The sequence below is a fragment of the Orcinus orca genome, chromosome 7 (genome assembly GCF_937001465.1).
Source record: "Orcinus orca chromosome 7, mOrcOrc1.1, whole genome shotgun sequence".
NCBI classification, from domain to species: domain Eukaryota; kingdom Metazoa; phylum Chordata; class Mammalia; order Artiodactyla; family Delphinidae; genus Orcinus; species Orcinus orca.
Genome location: NC_064565.1, coordinates 57,479,055 through 57,494,205, shown reverse-complemented (window position 1 = coordinate 57,494,205; position 15,151 = coordinate 57,479,055). Strand labels below are relative to the sequence as shown.

The following is a 15,151-nucleotide window of genomic DNA, read 5'->3' as shown; positions in this document are numbered from 1 at the left end:
TTACATAATTCTTAAACTACAGTGTTTAGGAATGATGTAACTTTTCTCTCCTCATGCTACAGCGGCTTTGGGGATAATCCAGGATGTGGTCCTCAGGCTCGTCACTGAGGTGATTAGTTCTGAGGGACGACCCTGCACCCTAGTAGATCCTGGTGCGTGACCCCGCTGTTGGGTTGTCCTGCCATCTTTCACCATTGTGGACACTGCTGCCACTGCTCCAGGTGAAGCAAGTACAGGGTTGGTAGAAACAGAATTAGGGGGCAGAAATCACATGTGCCTTGGATGGATGTGGCCCAGCAATAAGGAAGGGGGCCCAAGAGAAGCTGAGTTGTATCGTGGCTATTTGGTAGAGATGCTTGCAGAGTCAGACTCTGCTGTGTTAACAGAACTGGAAGAGTTCTTGGTCTCCCCAAATGGTGCATTTGCTTATAGTCTATCTTTCTGTACCTCAGAGAAATTCTGGTGGTTTAATTTATTACAATAACTCATGCTTGGAATCAGAATGTTGCTGGGGGTGGTTATAATATTTGTAAGATTTTTAATAGGCTGTCTGCTTTATTTTTTATAATGCTGGTGGTGGTGGGCATGTCTGGTTGAATGTCAGTGCTATTTTTATGGCTCTTGAGATATGAGATGACATAAGCTTAAAGCAGAAGAGCAGCTGGGGAAGACAGAGTTACACAGGAAAGACGAAGAGGGAGAGAAGGTCTAACAAAGTGGGGCACAGACCCCGAGAAGATGATGTCAGCCAAGCTCCTATGAGTGCACAAACTCTGAGGGACAATTTTGTGTGTGTTGTGCATCCCAAGTGCCTCTTTTATAGTTTGGAAATACAGTCTGATATATTTGATCTGATATCTTTATAAATTACATTTTTCCAGAATGAAGTACTACATAAAACTTAACCTGAAGCTTTTATATCTTAATTTGCAAAGAGATACTATAACATAGATATATGTTATGTATATGTGTGTGTGTGTATATATATATACATATATATATATATATGAGTTTGTTAAATTAACCTTTGTTAAGTGGAGCACAGGGTGTCGGATGGTGAACCGACAACAGAGTTCAACAGACCACAAGAGAACTTGAAATAGAGAGGTTTATTATTCACAGGTCCTGGGGGGAGTAAATGGCACACCTGAAGGGGCCGCACAGGGAGGTCAAGGCAGGGTACAGACAGAGAGAAAGAAACAGGACCTGGGGTACATGCTTTTATCAGGGTCCACACGTGGAGTGCTCTGGGGTCCCTGGGCTATGGCCAGATCAGTCAATTCAAGCCAAAAGAGGGAGGTTTTGGTAAGCCCCCTGGGGGGGTCTTATCTAAGGGATGCATGAGGCATACAAGCACTGGGAGGCAGGAGAGACTGTTGATCACAAGGGCTGAAGTCATATATCGGGGACTTACATTTGCTTGTGACTCTGGGCTGCTATTCAGGACATGCACCTGTATGAGGGGCTAGTGTCAAGTTACGGTCCCTGCAGGCTGCGTGGCAAACAAAATGGTTGCTAAGGCAACACCACCATCAAGTAGCTTAGCTAAATTCTCGACAAAATAACATATAAATAGAACATTATATGGAACGTATAAATATTACATCCTTCTTTGTAATCATAGCGACTACTGGGGTTTGAGGAGGCTTACAAGAAACTCATAGGATGATGTGAGGATAAATCTTGTCCAGGAAGATGTGACATATTACCAACACAAGCTCGGTAGTGCTTACAGAAAAGGGCATTTACACTGTACTCTTAATACTTATCTTTATTATGAAAGTGTTTTCAAAGTAAAATGATCCTCATTACAATGATTGCTTCCAGGGATCAAGAATGAATAATTATATTTTCATATAAAAATCAGCAAAACATAATAACAATACATAAAATAATTCTAATTGGCTAACAGTACATCATTCCATTTCTGACAGAGATGCTCAAGTGCTGAATTGTCTTAACAAGTAAAGGTTTTGTCACCTATTCTATTTCTCACGGCAAGTTGAAAAAAATCAAATCCCCAAACTAACCACCTTCCCCTTGCATGACACCAAATGGCTATGGAGGTAACTGATCAGGTGGGTAAAGAGGTGATGAAAATCATGAGCTTAGAGGCTTTATGAAACTTTGGGAAATCAGACTTGGAGGGTGTTTTCCATGTTTAAATTAATGAAGCTCTAAGTTCCAGAATCACCACATAACTATTCCTATTACAGAGCTAATTTCTCTTTGGCAACTAATCTTTAAAAACCCCTCATTTTTAAGAGCAGTTTTACAATGACAGTTTTAAAAAATTACTGTAGATCCAAAAGAAAAAAAGATGTCTTTATAAAATCTAATTTTTCACTTAACATAGAAATCATACCAACAGCTGTTGTTCCCTGGTTACCAGGCCATGCAACATATACCGAAATAGGAAGCCAAGCTTTCACGGACTTGTGTTAAGGAAAACAGGCTCACGTGGGCACAATACTTTTTAGGAAAAATGGAATCAGGCATAGAAGGAAGCATGGTACACAACTGATCCAAAGGCTATTGGGAAATTGATAGCAGATAAGTGACAATATTCTGGCTTCCTTTTATTAAGAGTCCCAGGAGACTTAAAGGAATGTGAGTGAAAGATAAACAAGACAGATCCTAGGCTAGTGGTCCCCTCCCATTGCTTCCTGGGCAATCTTGAGACTGTCTAGTCTTGTGGAGACACCATATGATGGGCCGTCTGCCTGCAGAGACAGGTCTCAGCTTGTGGCCATTTGGTAATGTGCTCCTTTCAAAGGCTTCAGGTTGAACTCACGTTGGAAAGACTAAAGTTCTCCTTTGGGTGTCTACAGATCTTATTAACAGTTACTTATGATGTTTTACGTTCTCTAACACAATTTTCTCCATAAAAACCATTATCAGGTATGCTCCCTCTGAGCGCACGTTAGAGGTGTTCCAACAGCATAGAGTGGCCCAGTGAACAGGCCTCCTCGGCATCTACTGAGCGCCCCCTAGGGGACGGGAGGGGACCATGCATACAAATGCAAACCACAGGGCCTTTTTCTGGCCTATTACTAATGAAGAATTAAAATGTGGCCACAGCGAACCAGTGCTAATTACTATCTGGTAATTTGATAATGGTACAATCTCATTTAACCAAGAGAAACTTACCCCTGCTCTGGGGACAACAATAACTTCATTTAAAAAAATATCTTGCTGCATTTTGCGTGAACCGTTTGTGACTGACAGTACTCCTTCTATGGACAGCACACAAGTGCAGACTTGCAGACTTTGATCTCATTTGATCTTTTCTTATTTTAACGTTAGGAACATTTCAGGGCTACTAATATTTATCTACAAAGCAGGAATGAGCCAAAGACAAAGTAAAAAAAGTGAGCTAATTAGAACCTTAAGATCTCAAATAGCACATGAAATGTAAACATTTAACCTCTTACTTCCAAAGGATTTCTTGAAACCTCTTTGGACATAATGATATCATCACACATACTGATAAAGAGAATTATTTAATACCTTCAGAATTATTCTGTATACTTTTCATACTTCAAATTAAGAAAAAAATACTCAAATATTCAGGCAACTTTGGCATTAACATCTCCAAGAAGGGGACAAAAATAACTACCAATGCAAAAATCATGAATAGATTGGGAACAATCATGGGTGTCCATAAAGTTCTCTTGGAAGAGCTCTTTTGTAAAGACTCAGGTAACTTGGAATGAAATGCAATTTTTTACTTTGGCCCAGATAAATGAGGTTGAAAAATATAGAGTGGAAGATTCAGGCCCTTTCTACCCAAGGTGCAAGCATTTAGTTTGCTCAAATTCAAACGCTATCCAATACTCAGAACGGAAAGTTTGGGAATAGAACTGGACATTTTGAGATTTACCCACCATTTTGGCTAAAGGTGACCTGATTTTATCCCACTAAAGAGTTATTTCTCTCATCCAATTGCTTGTTTTCTTTGGAGAGCCTATCTTTTTTCCTAGTTCATCTTTGTTAGATGCCTGTTTCATTATCTGATGGTACCTCAGGATACCATCTGTCTAGCAGCCTAGCAGGAGTTGGATGTTAATAAAATCCTGGGGTGAAGCAGAAATCATGTGCATTTTTTCCAACACTTAGTTTAATAATCCAAAGTAGTTGCTCCCCCATTCTCAACATTCGTATCACTTAGTTTGGAAATGGGAACTACTTAGATGCTGACTTTAGGGCCTCCATGATCTTAGCTCTGAGACAAAGAGGCTGAAGGAGTCTACCACTCTCAGTTGTCGGGGGGCCATGAACAGGAAGTGGAGAAGGAGGTGGGAAGTTTCTATTGTACATGGCAGATGGTTTTCATGAAAAAAATATGGATAAGGACCAGTCAGTGATATTCTGGTTTTATCACGTTTTTTTGAGAAACATACAGGTACATACATAGATCACACATTTTTATATCATTTATTGACCCAAGGCCAAATTCTACTTGATTTTCTACATTTTTCTCCTTCTAATCAATCTACAAAAGCTATAGAATTGGAGAATAAGATATTACCTTTTCTAGGCTCCTTCCTACATATCTCTTTGTACCTTGGGAAGGTTTGAGTATGACCAGGACAGGCTAAGTTAATCAATGGGAAACAACACTCTTACTAAACCTACAGTTTACTTTACAAAATCCACTTCCAAAGCTATGGCTTGGCACAGGTAGAAGATAGGCTATCTCACATATTTTCCTCTCTCAGCCTTATCAGGCCACTATGGGAGAGCAGTAGACAAGATATATTATTCTTCATCTCAAAAGCCCTACAAACACCATTCTGATTAGTCAAAAAGAACTCTTTGCCTTAAAATGTAAAATGAAATAAAAATCCACAGATACACAGAGGACTGCGTTAAGTTACTGCCATTGGTCAGAGAGGCTCTGAGAATTCTCAATCCTTCTAAGTGACTTTTGGGAAAAACAAAAGATTGTTCAGATGTCTTTGCTAAGGACAGACTTAATTTTCTTCATTTCATGCAAATCTTCTAAACCTTTAATTTACAAGCTGATATTCTGAAATTATTTTTCTGTGCTAAAAGTGTCAGATGATCCAAAGTTGAACACACTGTGGTTCTCTGGTTTATTTCACCCATCAGGGGACTTGCTCTAGACACTAAAGCAAGGCACGAGTCATTCTTCTGTTCCATATTTTAGCTGATAAGAAACTTTCACCTTCTCAAAAATTTCCAGCTATAACATGCATGCTGTTTACTTTTTATATATCTGCACTTTAGCAGATGTTCAGATGACTTAACAAGTATATTTGGTATTTAATGATAGGTCTTACAAATACGACCATCCACAAATTACACTCCTAGACATATCCCGGTTCTGTGAAATAAAATAATAAGGCTTTACAAGAAGAGTTAGTTATACTGTTTCTTCAATAAACAAGCAGACATATTTCCAAGGCTCTTCAATCATTACTATGGACCATACCAAAAACACACTATTTTATAAATAGGTGGGAAAAGAGTTAACATTACAGTGTGAGGTTTTTGTTTGGAAGTATTAACACTCATGTTGCACACTGTGGGCACAAAGCTTTATTTCAATTTTTAAAAAAATTGAATTGAATACGAATGGTTTTGGGCAGGACATGCACTTGCTAGTATTTTGCTGTTCCCTTCACTAGCCCTGACTTGCACATTGATATCACTGCATTGTGGTTTGGGGCTCTTTTTTTAGAAGATGGTCTTTCTGATTTATGAAATAAGTATTTATAATACCTTTTTATTCCCTCTTACTAAAAGTTGGTTTCAAGAAAAGAGATAAAATCTTTGGTTTATGTGTGTGGTTTTTTTTATCTATACATAAATAACACTGCCCTGTAGGAGACTATGGAAACTTATTTTTTCAGTAATCTTTCTCATTGCTGAGTAGAATTTTTATTGTTTTTTTTCTGGAAATAGCTCCCTTTGAACAAAAATTCCTGGAAACTGAGCAAGTTCTTCAAAGAAGCAAACAAAAGGACTTAGGAGCGTAACACTGCTCAGTTTCTAGTAACAGGAAATTCTGTTATGTTATGGGTTATGTTTAAGGAGAAAAGACAAATGGTAAAATAGTCTTTCTCCCATTGGCTTTATTTTGCTCAGAAAAATAAAAACATCAAGATCAAATACTAGATAGGGCGCTTTCTTTAGAGCTGGTTGCGGTAAAGTGCTTTGCATTAGAGGTGACTTTCGCCAACTCTTGGAAGTCTCCTTTATCTGTTCCAAAATATACTTAGCTTCTTTTTTTCATGACATGGCAAAAGACAGCGCTAATTACAGGGGTAGTGGTAAAACCTGGTTGAAATCTGCTGCTCTCTTTGTATTATTCTCAGATCATGGGACAAATTCCCAGTAGGAAGAGTGACTTCTTTGTTTGTAACCATGACCTTAAGTCTTCCTTCAGAGCCAGAGCACTGACCCCGTAATAGAGAATAAAAAAATCTCTGTAACCTCCAAAGTTAATCCCCAGCTAGCTGCCATTCTCACTGAAGAAATCTTGGCTGTGTGAATAAGAAATGACATCTAATCCAAAGCAATTTACTACAAAACAAATTCTTTAAGTCCTCCAATAACCACACTCTTTAATTGCAACAGTTAATTGACCACGAAGAGTGACAATTACAAAATGAGCTCATCCTGTTCCAACTTTACACTGGGACAAAGCTCACTGAGACTGTACAGGCCGTTTCGAAACAGGCACTGTAACGCAAAGAAAGCAAACCTATTTGGAGCTGTACGAGAATCCTGCCCTGGGATTTGCTTGCTCTAAGTGACCAATTAAGCTAAGGCTCCTAGCGGACTGGCTTAGGGGAATAGAAAGGGATAGAAGCAGATGGAGCGTCTCCCTCACTGTCATGAACCCAGAGAGTAAAAAGGAGTGAGGAAACCCTCTTTTGTCCACAGATTCACAAACAAATACAAAAAAATAAATAATATTCTAAGACAGTACAAATGCAAATACTGTTCCCTTGTGCCAATTACATAAAGCATGCCTACATATACAGAATGGTAATTCTTCCTCATTCACAGACAGGACATATGGCAGTGCACTATTCAAAATGCTTTGATAATCCTAATTTTTGTTTCTGGTGCTGAGAGATTATGAAAGGAACTGCATTTGCAACTTATTAAATACTTCCAGGAACAAACAGTTCACTTTATTTGGGACTTGTAGTTTTGAGTAATTAATCATCCACGGAGCAAGGGCCAGTGAGGAGATACCCGTTGGTACCACTGGTCCCATTGGTGGTGGTCGCGGCATGGGGGTTACTCCCCGGAGGTTCCGAGTCCTCCTCATCTGAGCTAGACTCAATATCGCTTCGATCGTCCTTGGACACCTGTGGAATACGAGAAGGTGAGTGCAGCCAGCTCTGAAGGAACTGTTAAGGTATGGCATGCTCAGAAGTATATGCACAATTATACATGAAGAAAAACAGATCTAAATATTGAAAACATCGAAGAGGATAGGAACATTGCCATAGTAATAAGTTCCCCTTCTTTGGAGATAGGCATTTGGGTGACTAAGTCAGTTATCAAGGAATGTAGGTGGATTTAGGCATTGCAGGGGGCTAGCTTTGTTGACTTCCTTAAGGTGCCTTTGGATTCTGAGAATGTACTAGACCATGAACCCCACTCTTACTGGCAAAGTAGCATATGGTACTGCTGGAATGGCACTATAGGAATTTGGTACAAACGGATCCATTTATTCTCGGATGATCACATTCTCTCTGAGAATCATTTAAAGTCAGCTCTTAATTAACTACACTAATGGAGATATTCACTAGCTCTGTTCACTAAAACATCATTCTTATTTGGCTTTTTTTTTTTTTTTTTTTTTTTTGCGGTACGCGGGCCTCTCACTGCTGTGGTCTCTCCCATTGCGGAGCACAGGCTCCGGACGCGCAGGCTCAGCGGCCATGGCTCACGGGCCCAGCTGCTCCGCGGCATGTGGGATCTTCCCAGACCGGGGCGTGAACCCGTGTCCCCTGCATCGGCAGGCGAAGTCTCAACCACTGCGCCACCAGGGAAGCCCTTATTTGGCTTTTTAATGCATTCATTGATGATTTAATTTTTCTTTTTTGTCTGCTAGAATTAAGTAGAAATTTTGTTTTGTATACCACATAACAACTAATGGCAGCAGGAGGCATCTGGGGCACTTGCTGGGTGAGGTCTAGTTGAAAATATTTCCCAAGAAAAATCTACTGGCTCGATCATCATGAATTGGCTCCCATCATTCCAGGGTTCTTCCCTCCTCCATTCAGACTCTACAAGTCATGAGTAAGGCACCAGGATATAAATCTATATGTTACCATAAAGGATGAAAAAAAATCATACTGTCTCACAAGGAGGTAATGTAGGAAGAAATTACAGAAATACTCTACTGCTTATAAAACTGAAAGAGTTTGAACCTCCTACTCTATGTCTACATCATGGTAAACAATTTTACCCCACAGGCCTTAAGACCTTTGAGTAACTGCGTGCTGTTTACCTATTGTCTAAGGGGGGTGGTGGTAGCAATAGGGACCTGGTGGCTTGCTTGGCTTCATAGAAAGTTTCCCAGTCTAGTTCCTTATGATTCTCTAAGAGGTGGCTTGGGAAGTCGGCAGAATCTCCTGGGAGGCTTTTCAGAATGAACTGGGTTCCACATCTCATCCTCTCTGTCACTGCTACCCCCAACCGGAGAACCCTAGAATCCACTGCCCTCCCAATTTGAGAAGCCACCATCACTGCAGGAGAACGTCACCTACGTCAGGTGGGGTGGGGTGAGGTGGGGACAGGAGAAAGTCCTGAGCTGAGCACTGCTGCTCCAGCCTAAGCAGAGACGACTGAGTAAATATGTAAAAATGGATCTCACTCCAATGGCCCTTGAGATGAGATGAGACTCACAAGGACCATCTCCAAGAAGATTTAGATACTGAAACACCAAAATGACTAGATTATAAGGATACTTTAACTTAAAAAAACATGGGTCACAAAGACAGCGTTAGAATAAAAGCTCCACTATGTTTGGAAATCCATTAGTCATAAATTAAGCTGCTAATAGGAAAGAAAACTCCAGTTTCAGAGAGCGATTAATTTACATTTGCATGCTTAGTAAGATTATTTTTAATTGCATTTGGGAAAAAAAATCTATCCTTATGTTACCTCCAAAGGAAGGAACAATTTAGAATATCTCAAAATAAACCACAGGAAAATAGAGTCCATAACTCATGGCCAAGATGAATCTTACTGCCCTGGGTGAACAGCAAAGGCAGTTAAGATATTTTGAAGCCTGAGGTCTGGAATAAAATTGACTGTCTCCTAATAAAGTTGAAGAAGTAAACTAGAGAGAAGACAGCGTATCTGGTGGAAAGAGCAATGCAATAAGGACACAAATCATCTAATCTACAGCCTCCCTGCATCTTCAGTTACCATTATCATACTGACAGTATTGTGCACATTGATTTAATTTGTATCCAAATGAGAACAGGAGCATTTTTTAAAATAGAAATACACGCTCATTTTAAAGAGTACGAGGTCACAGAGAAAAAATGAACTCTTGCTTTTAAACAATTCATTGCTAAAAATATTTTGTATTTACATAGGAGCTGATGCGGAGAATTGGCTTCATAGGACGTGACTAGATGTCCCAAGCCCCGGCGGAAGGGGCTCACAAAGCGGTCACGTGCTGTTCCGCTGCCCAGGGCAGCCCTGGCAAAGAGCCGATGCTCTGGCCTCCCTTCCGGACCGCGTTGATCCTCTCCCCAACTTAGTTCTGTTTCTCATACTTCACTTTGGTCTATTTCTGTTTTTTAGCTGACATGTTGAACATCAATTAAAGAAATCCATCTCCTTCGTTGGATCATGCAAAATTTAGCAGAATGAAAGCTCACACAAAAGGTCACTAACTGAGCTGTCCCTAGCATCCCTCACAGCTGGTGGGAGCCACACCTCGGTTACAGCCTCCAGGCAGTGCCAACAGATTAGACAGAACAATATGCATGGAAACAAAAGCATCAGAGTGCCCCTCTAACGGGCTAACGTGGGACCCAGGACTGGCATAGAGAGAGAGGCGTGAGAAACTTACATGTAAAGGGTTCCACTTCCCAGACTTCCAGGTTGGCAGAAGGAAGAGAACGAACAATGAAAGTAAGAAAATGTCACAGAGAATGTTCCAGAAAAGTCACTGCTCTACACAGAAGGCTTGAGGCCTGGGAAGCTTTATTCAAATCAGCTTCATGAGCCCATTTTTAACCAAAGGGATTTAACTAAATTTTTACTGACAAAGTCATAAATGGTCATACTACATCAAGCAACCCTTTCTCATAAAATAAAAGAATTATTAAATTTCTGTCTGGTATAAGTATAATCAGAGGAGGACCAAGGGAGACAGAGAAAGGGAGAGTAGGAACACAACAAATAATATACCTCCATTGAATCTAAAATTATAAATGCAGATCATTCAGCAAAGCGATGCTACATGTAAAATAATCAACTAGACAGAAGAAAATGAAAGTTTGTATTGTGTTTCAAAGAGGTTATGCTAAACCTTGAAGGAGAAAAAACAATTTTGATGATATTCTAAATAATAAATAATGTTCTTGTTGATTAGAAGAACACAAAACCATAATTTTCTGGGACATATTAGAAAGGGTGAGTTTTATCTTACCTTGCCTTTTGAAATAGCTTTGCAAGCTATTTTTACGATCAAGTAAGACCAGAAGCAGTTCAAGCCTTGTATTACCAACAGCAGTAGGTTAAAAACCCACCAGGAAGGGTAAGGTCCAACAATCTCCCAACTTTCAAATAATGTGGTATTTAACACCCTAAGGAAAAGGAGAAAGTAATCATTGAACACAGCTTTTCACTTTGCCTTCAAAGGAACTCTAGTTACTGCAAAGAAGCACGAAGTCAATGATATCCACTGACTACTCCCTGCAAGGATGGTCTGAAGGCTGACAAGGTACTTAGAAGAGTCATCACCGGAACGATTCCCCTGGTAGCATAACATTCCTTTGGATTCTAGCTTGAATAGTGTACTTGTGCTCCCATTCACTTTTGTGTCATTTCTCCCTTTAATTTTCATTACGTTTTCAATTGATTCCATTTCTCACTACTGGTTAAAAGGCCTGTATCATCCTTGAAGTTGCTTTTGGCCTTTAAATGCGTGTGAGGAATACCATTTAATAATATTACATTGCAAGGAAAAAAAAAAGAGTAATTAATTCCAGACACACTAGTTAAGTTTAAACTATATGCTTAGCACAGTGAGTTAGAATATACTTAAGACCTAATGCCTGTCCTCAAGTGGTTTATAGTCTAGTAGGGGAGCCTGTACTGGGTCCTGAATTTTGTAAGCCTTCCCCTGGGAAAGAACTGGCAACTGAAAGATATCATATTGAAGTGATGTCTTGAGATGAGTGTTGGAAGGAGTTTTTTAAAAAATTATTAGAATATAATGAATATACGTAGTTTTAAGAGTATGTACTTGAGGCAGGTGAACGTATTTGAAGTAACTGGTTCCCTCTGTTATCCACCATCAGGACCAGGATGGAGCAGCCACCTGGGGCAGATACAGGACGGCTGGTTTCAGGGCTTGGCTCTCATCCTTGCTGTATCTGCTCCTAAGCCTTTGGAAGTTGATTCATGCCTTTTGGACTCACACTGCTGCCACACAGAAGCACGGTAGCCACAAAATTTTGGAATTACTCTCACTTCCTTGTTTTCCTCCTTAGCTTAGTGATGGGCTGGTTTGGAGATCTAAGTGGACTGACAAAACTCATCGAAGTGTATTTCCACCAACTGTCCCTGCAGTGCTTTGCTGGGACCCTCAGGAGAGGTTAGGTGGACAATACTCAGTGACTAAGGGGGAGGGATGGAAAACTCTTGAATGTAAGACACAGACCACTCATACAAGAACAGAAGGCACATATACAGAAAATTTTAATATAAGAGTGTGATGAATGCTTCGAGAGAGGTTAAGAAAAGTACTTAGTGAATTCACAAAAGGAAAAAAAAACACATTGATTTGAGATGGGATAAGAGGTAAAGAAAAAACGGAGAATGAATAATAGACATAAACAGGTTCTCCATGCCCAATTTCAGCAACCTGCGTTCATAGACCAGAATGAGACAAACAGAGTGTGTCTCTAACCCTGCCATATTAGTTATCTCTCAAGAACAATGCTCAATACACATGGATTTAAAATCCTAAAATCAATAGTATGGAGCTGAATTTGACAATTCATTAAAAGTATATTACTCTATGATATAGTAGTATTCATTCTGGTGGAGGGGGACCAACATTAGGAAATCTATTAATATAATTATCACACGTCCACAGGCCAAATTGGAACAAACCTAATTATTCCACCTGCACTGAAAGACATTTGGCAATGTTCAATTCTCCACTGCTGATGTTTAAAACTTGGAACTTAAAGCACTTAATATGATTTTTATCCAGCTCAACTCAGCAGTGGTCATAATACTTAACAAATACCAGAGTTACTGACTTTATAATTAGGAACAAACCATGAACAACCAGCATCACCATTATTATTTAACCCTATTGTAGTAGTTCTGGCTGTTAAGTATGGTAAAAAGTCAGAGTTCATTTCAAATAATAGGCATTAAATCTCTGTAACTATTTCAAAAACAGCAAACAATCAAAATCTCCAATAACAGGTAGTGGTTAAAAAACTATGAAGATATTCCAGAAATTATAAAGTCATCACAATATTAAACATGTTTCAAGAGTTTCTTATGACAGAGAAAAATCGTAATATCTCAATTCCATAAAATAAATATATATTTGCACATACACACAGAAAAAGTAAGAGAATTATAATTCATTGGAAGGAATTAAAGCCATTATAGACTTTCTTTCTTTGGTGGATTAGGGAATTTTGTATTTTCTTCTTTATATTCTTCTCTTTTCCAAATCCATGACAAATAATTAGGGCAAAGTACAAGTAATTTATAAAAAGGAATGTTAGGATAATGCCTATATTCCTGCCTTGTTTGTTATCCCAAGAGGCAGCCATGTCTTTATACACAGTCTGCAGGCTACGGGACAACAGGTCTAAACAAAGGTGAACTCCACGACAGCAAGGGAGGACTTACACACCTTATGCTTTTCTATCTCCAGCACCTTGCAAAACACTGCGAAGTAATGTGCTCGCTGGACCTGATGGCTGATTGACTGTGTGTTTGTTCAGTAATCAAATAAATAGATATGCACAAGACAACTCGGGAATAATCACAATAATTTTATTTCAGAACCAGCTCTGCTTCTTGACATATTAAACATGTTGACCTTCAGAGGGAATTCAGTTTCATTTGAACAGAAAGAGGTCCTGTAGAAATGGCAACCACGACTGCGTGATGCTACGCGTTATAAATTAGCCTTTGCTGAATTATAAGTTTGAGAACCTTTCTCACCATTACAGTTTGCTTGGCTTATTATGAACAGAGTGTCATGTAGTTGCTGGTGACATGATATTCACATTAATTTCTGAAACACTGCATCAGAATTTACAGGCTTTGCCATGACAATTAGCGGCACCTCTGAAATGCCACTCAAAAGTAATGGGATTTCTTTGAAAATTGACTTGGCTGCCTGCAGAGACAATTGAGAAAAAACAATCAGTGCACCAAAGAGCTACATCTCTCAGTGAGAAGCTTGGTAAGGAAAACAATATGTGAGGAATTGAGATTGAGGAGAGAGACATTATGCCACTTGGATTCTGAAAAACAGCAAACCCAGGAAATGGCGCCTTTGTTTAGCCACAGAATGTTTCTGATGAGAAAACTGTCCCCTTTTGGGCAAACTATTAAAATGGTGATTACAGGATTTTATCCTTTCCCAGAGGTTAGGGTTAGGAGTACATACTTTAATGATGTCATTACAAATCTATGGTGACAGGGCTCTGACGAGTGGTATCTCTGAGGGAGGATTGAGGGGACAGGACAGGAGGGAGGCTGCTGGCATGCTGAAAACATTCTCCATCCTGATTCAGGTAGTGATTATGCAGATTATACATATGCAAAATTTTACAAATGTAAAAATGTATCATGAAGATTTGTGGATGACACTGTGCGCATTACACCTCAATAAACTAAAATGGAAAAAAGTACTCTGGGGCAAACACTGCCAATATGCAACCTCTGGCTTGCATAATTACTATAATACCAGTGTTTCTACCCCCCTCCCCACTAGTTTGGGGTCAATATATGGCTTCTAAGAAAATAGATTTTTTTCTTCCCCCAAAATAGCCTACAGCATCAAACCTCCTGCTGCTCCAATCAAGTGGTGGAGAGTTTGGAAGCATAAGGGGCCAGAAAAGACCATTTTCCTTTTCATTAATGTTAGGGTCACTTAACCACTAGATGGCGCATCACGCATGTACAAAGCGTGCTCAAGTAGGTCTATTCTGCCAGAACCTTCTGCCAAAGTCTGGGTCCCAGCACAGAAATCACTGCATCTTCAGGTTACACCTTCCCTTCTAAGACTCTTCCCCAACAATGGAATGAAGAGGCTCCCGTCTGTGCTTGTTTCTTCCTGCGTGATTCCCAATAGAAACGATGCCTGCAGGGCAAAGCTCCAAGCAATCCACTGCTGATGTAAAGATGCACCACTTACCACCCCAACAGCTTAGCCCTGATGGGTTCTTTTAATGGCTGTCTAATGAATCATAATTTAATGTGACTTGCCCTATAGTTACTTTGGCTCAGGCTTACCCTTTATGGATTTTTCATCTTAAGTTTGATGATCACAGAAATATGTATATACAGGCTATGTGGGGATAGGAGGAGGGGAATGTATACATTCATGCAGAAAAGTTTAGCCACTTTTTCTTAAGCAAAGCAAAGTCAGAGTAGTCTCATTTTAATACTATATCTAAGGCTTTACTCATTCATATTCCAAGCATCAATGTGACTTCTGCTTGCCCCTTAAACCTCAGAAGTCCAGAAGTCTTCTACTGTCATAGAGCACAGTGTGAAAAGATCTCCACTGGTGTCTCATTCAGAAAAGCTATAACCAATGCTTTTTTTTTCATTTTTATCGTGACTGCCAACTCAAAAGTTTATCTTTAGTATGCAAAGTTAGATAAATATCCTTACTTTCCGCTCCATATATCTTACTTTTAAAATATTCCAG

General features: G+C 39.5%; 1 protein-coding gene across 3 annotated transcripts in view; it reads right to left on the bottom strand.

The window, feature by feature from the left end:
- Positions 1 to 1,756: 1,756 nt before the first annotated feature.
- Positions 1,757 to 15,151, bottom strand: part of CERS6 (ceramide synthase 6) — a 324,132-nt gene continuing 310,737 nt past the window's right edge. Inside the window, exons 9-11 of one of the 3 annotated variants that reach the window (XM_004267262.3) lie at positions 10,661 to 10,817; positions 10,079 to 10,102; positions 1,757 to 7,349 (exon numbers count right to left, since the gene is read on the bottom strand). In XM_004267262.3, the coding sequence (XP_004267310.1) occupies positions 7,197 to 7,349; positions 10,079 to 10,102; positions 10,661 to 10,817 (334 nt within the window). In that variant the 3' untranslated portion in view covers positions 1,757 to 7,196. The remainder of the gene's footprint in view (positions 7,350 to 10,078; positions 10,103 to 10,660; positions 10,818 to 15,151) is intronic. The other 2 variants (XM_004267263.3, XM_033423492.2) reach the window with 2 other exon arrangements.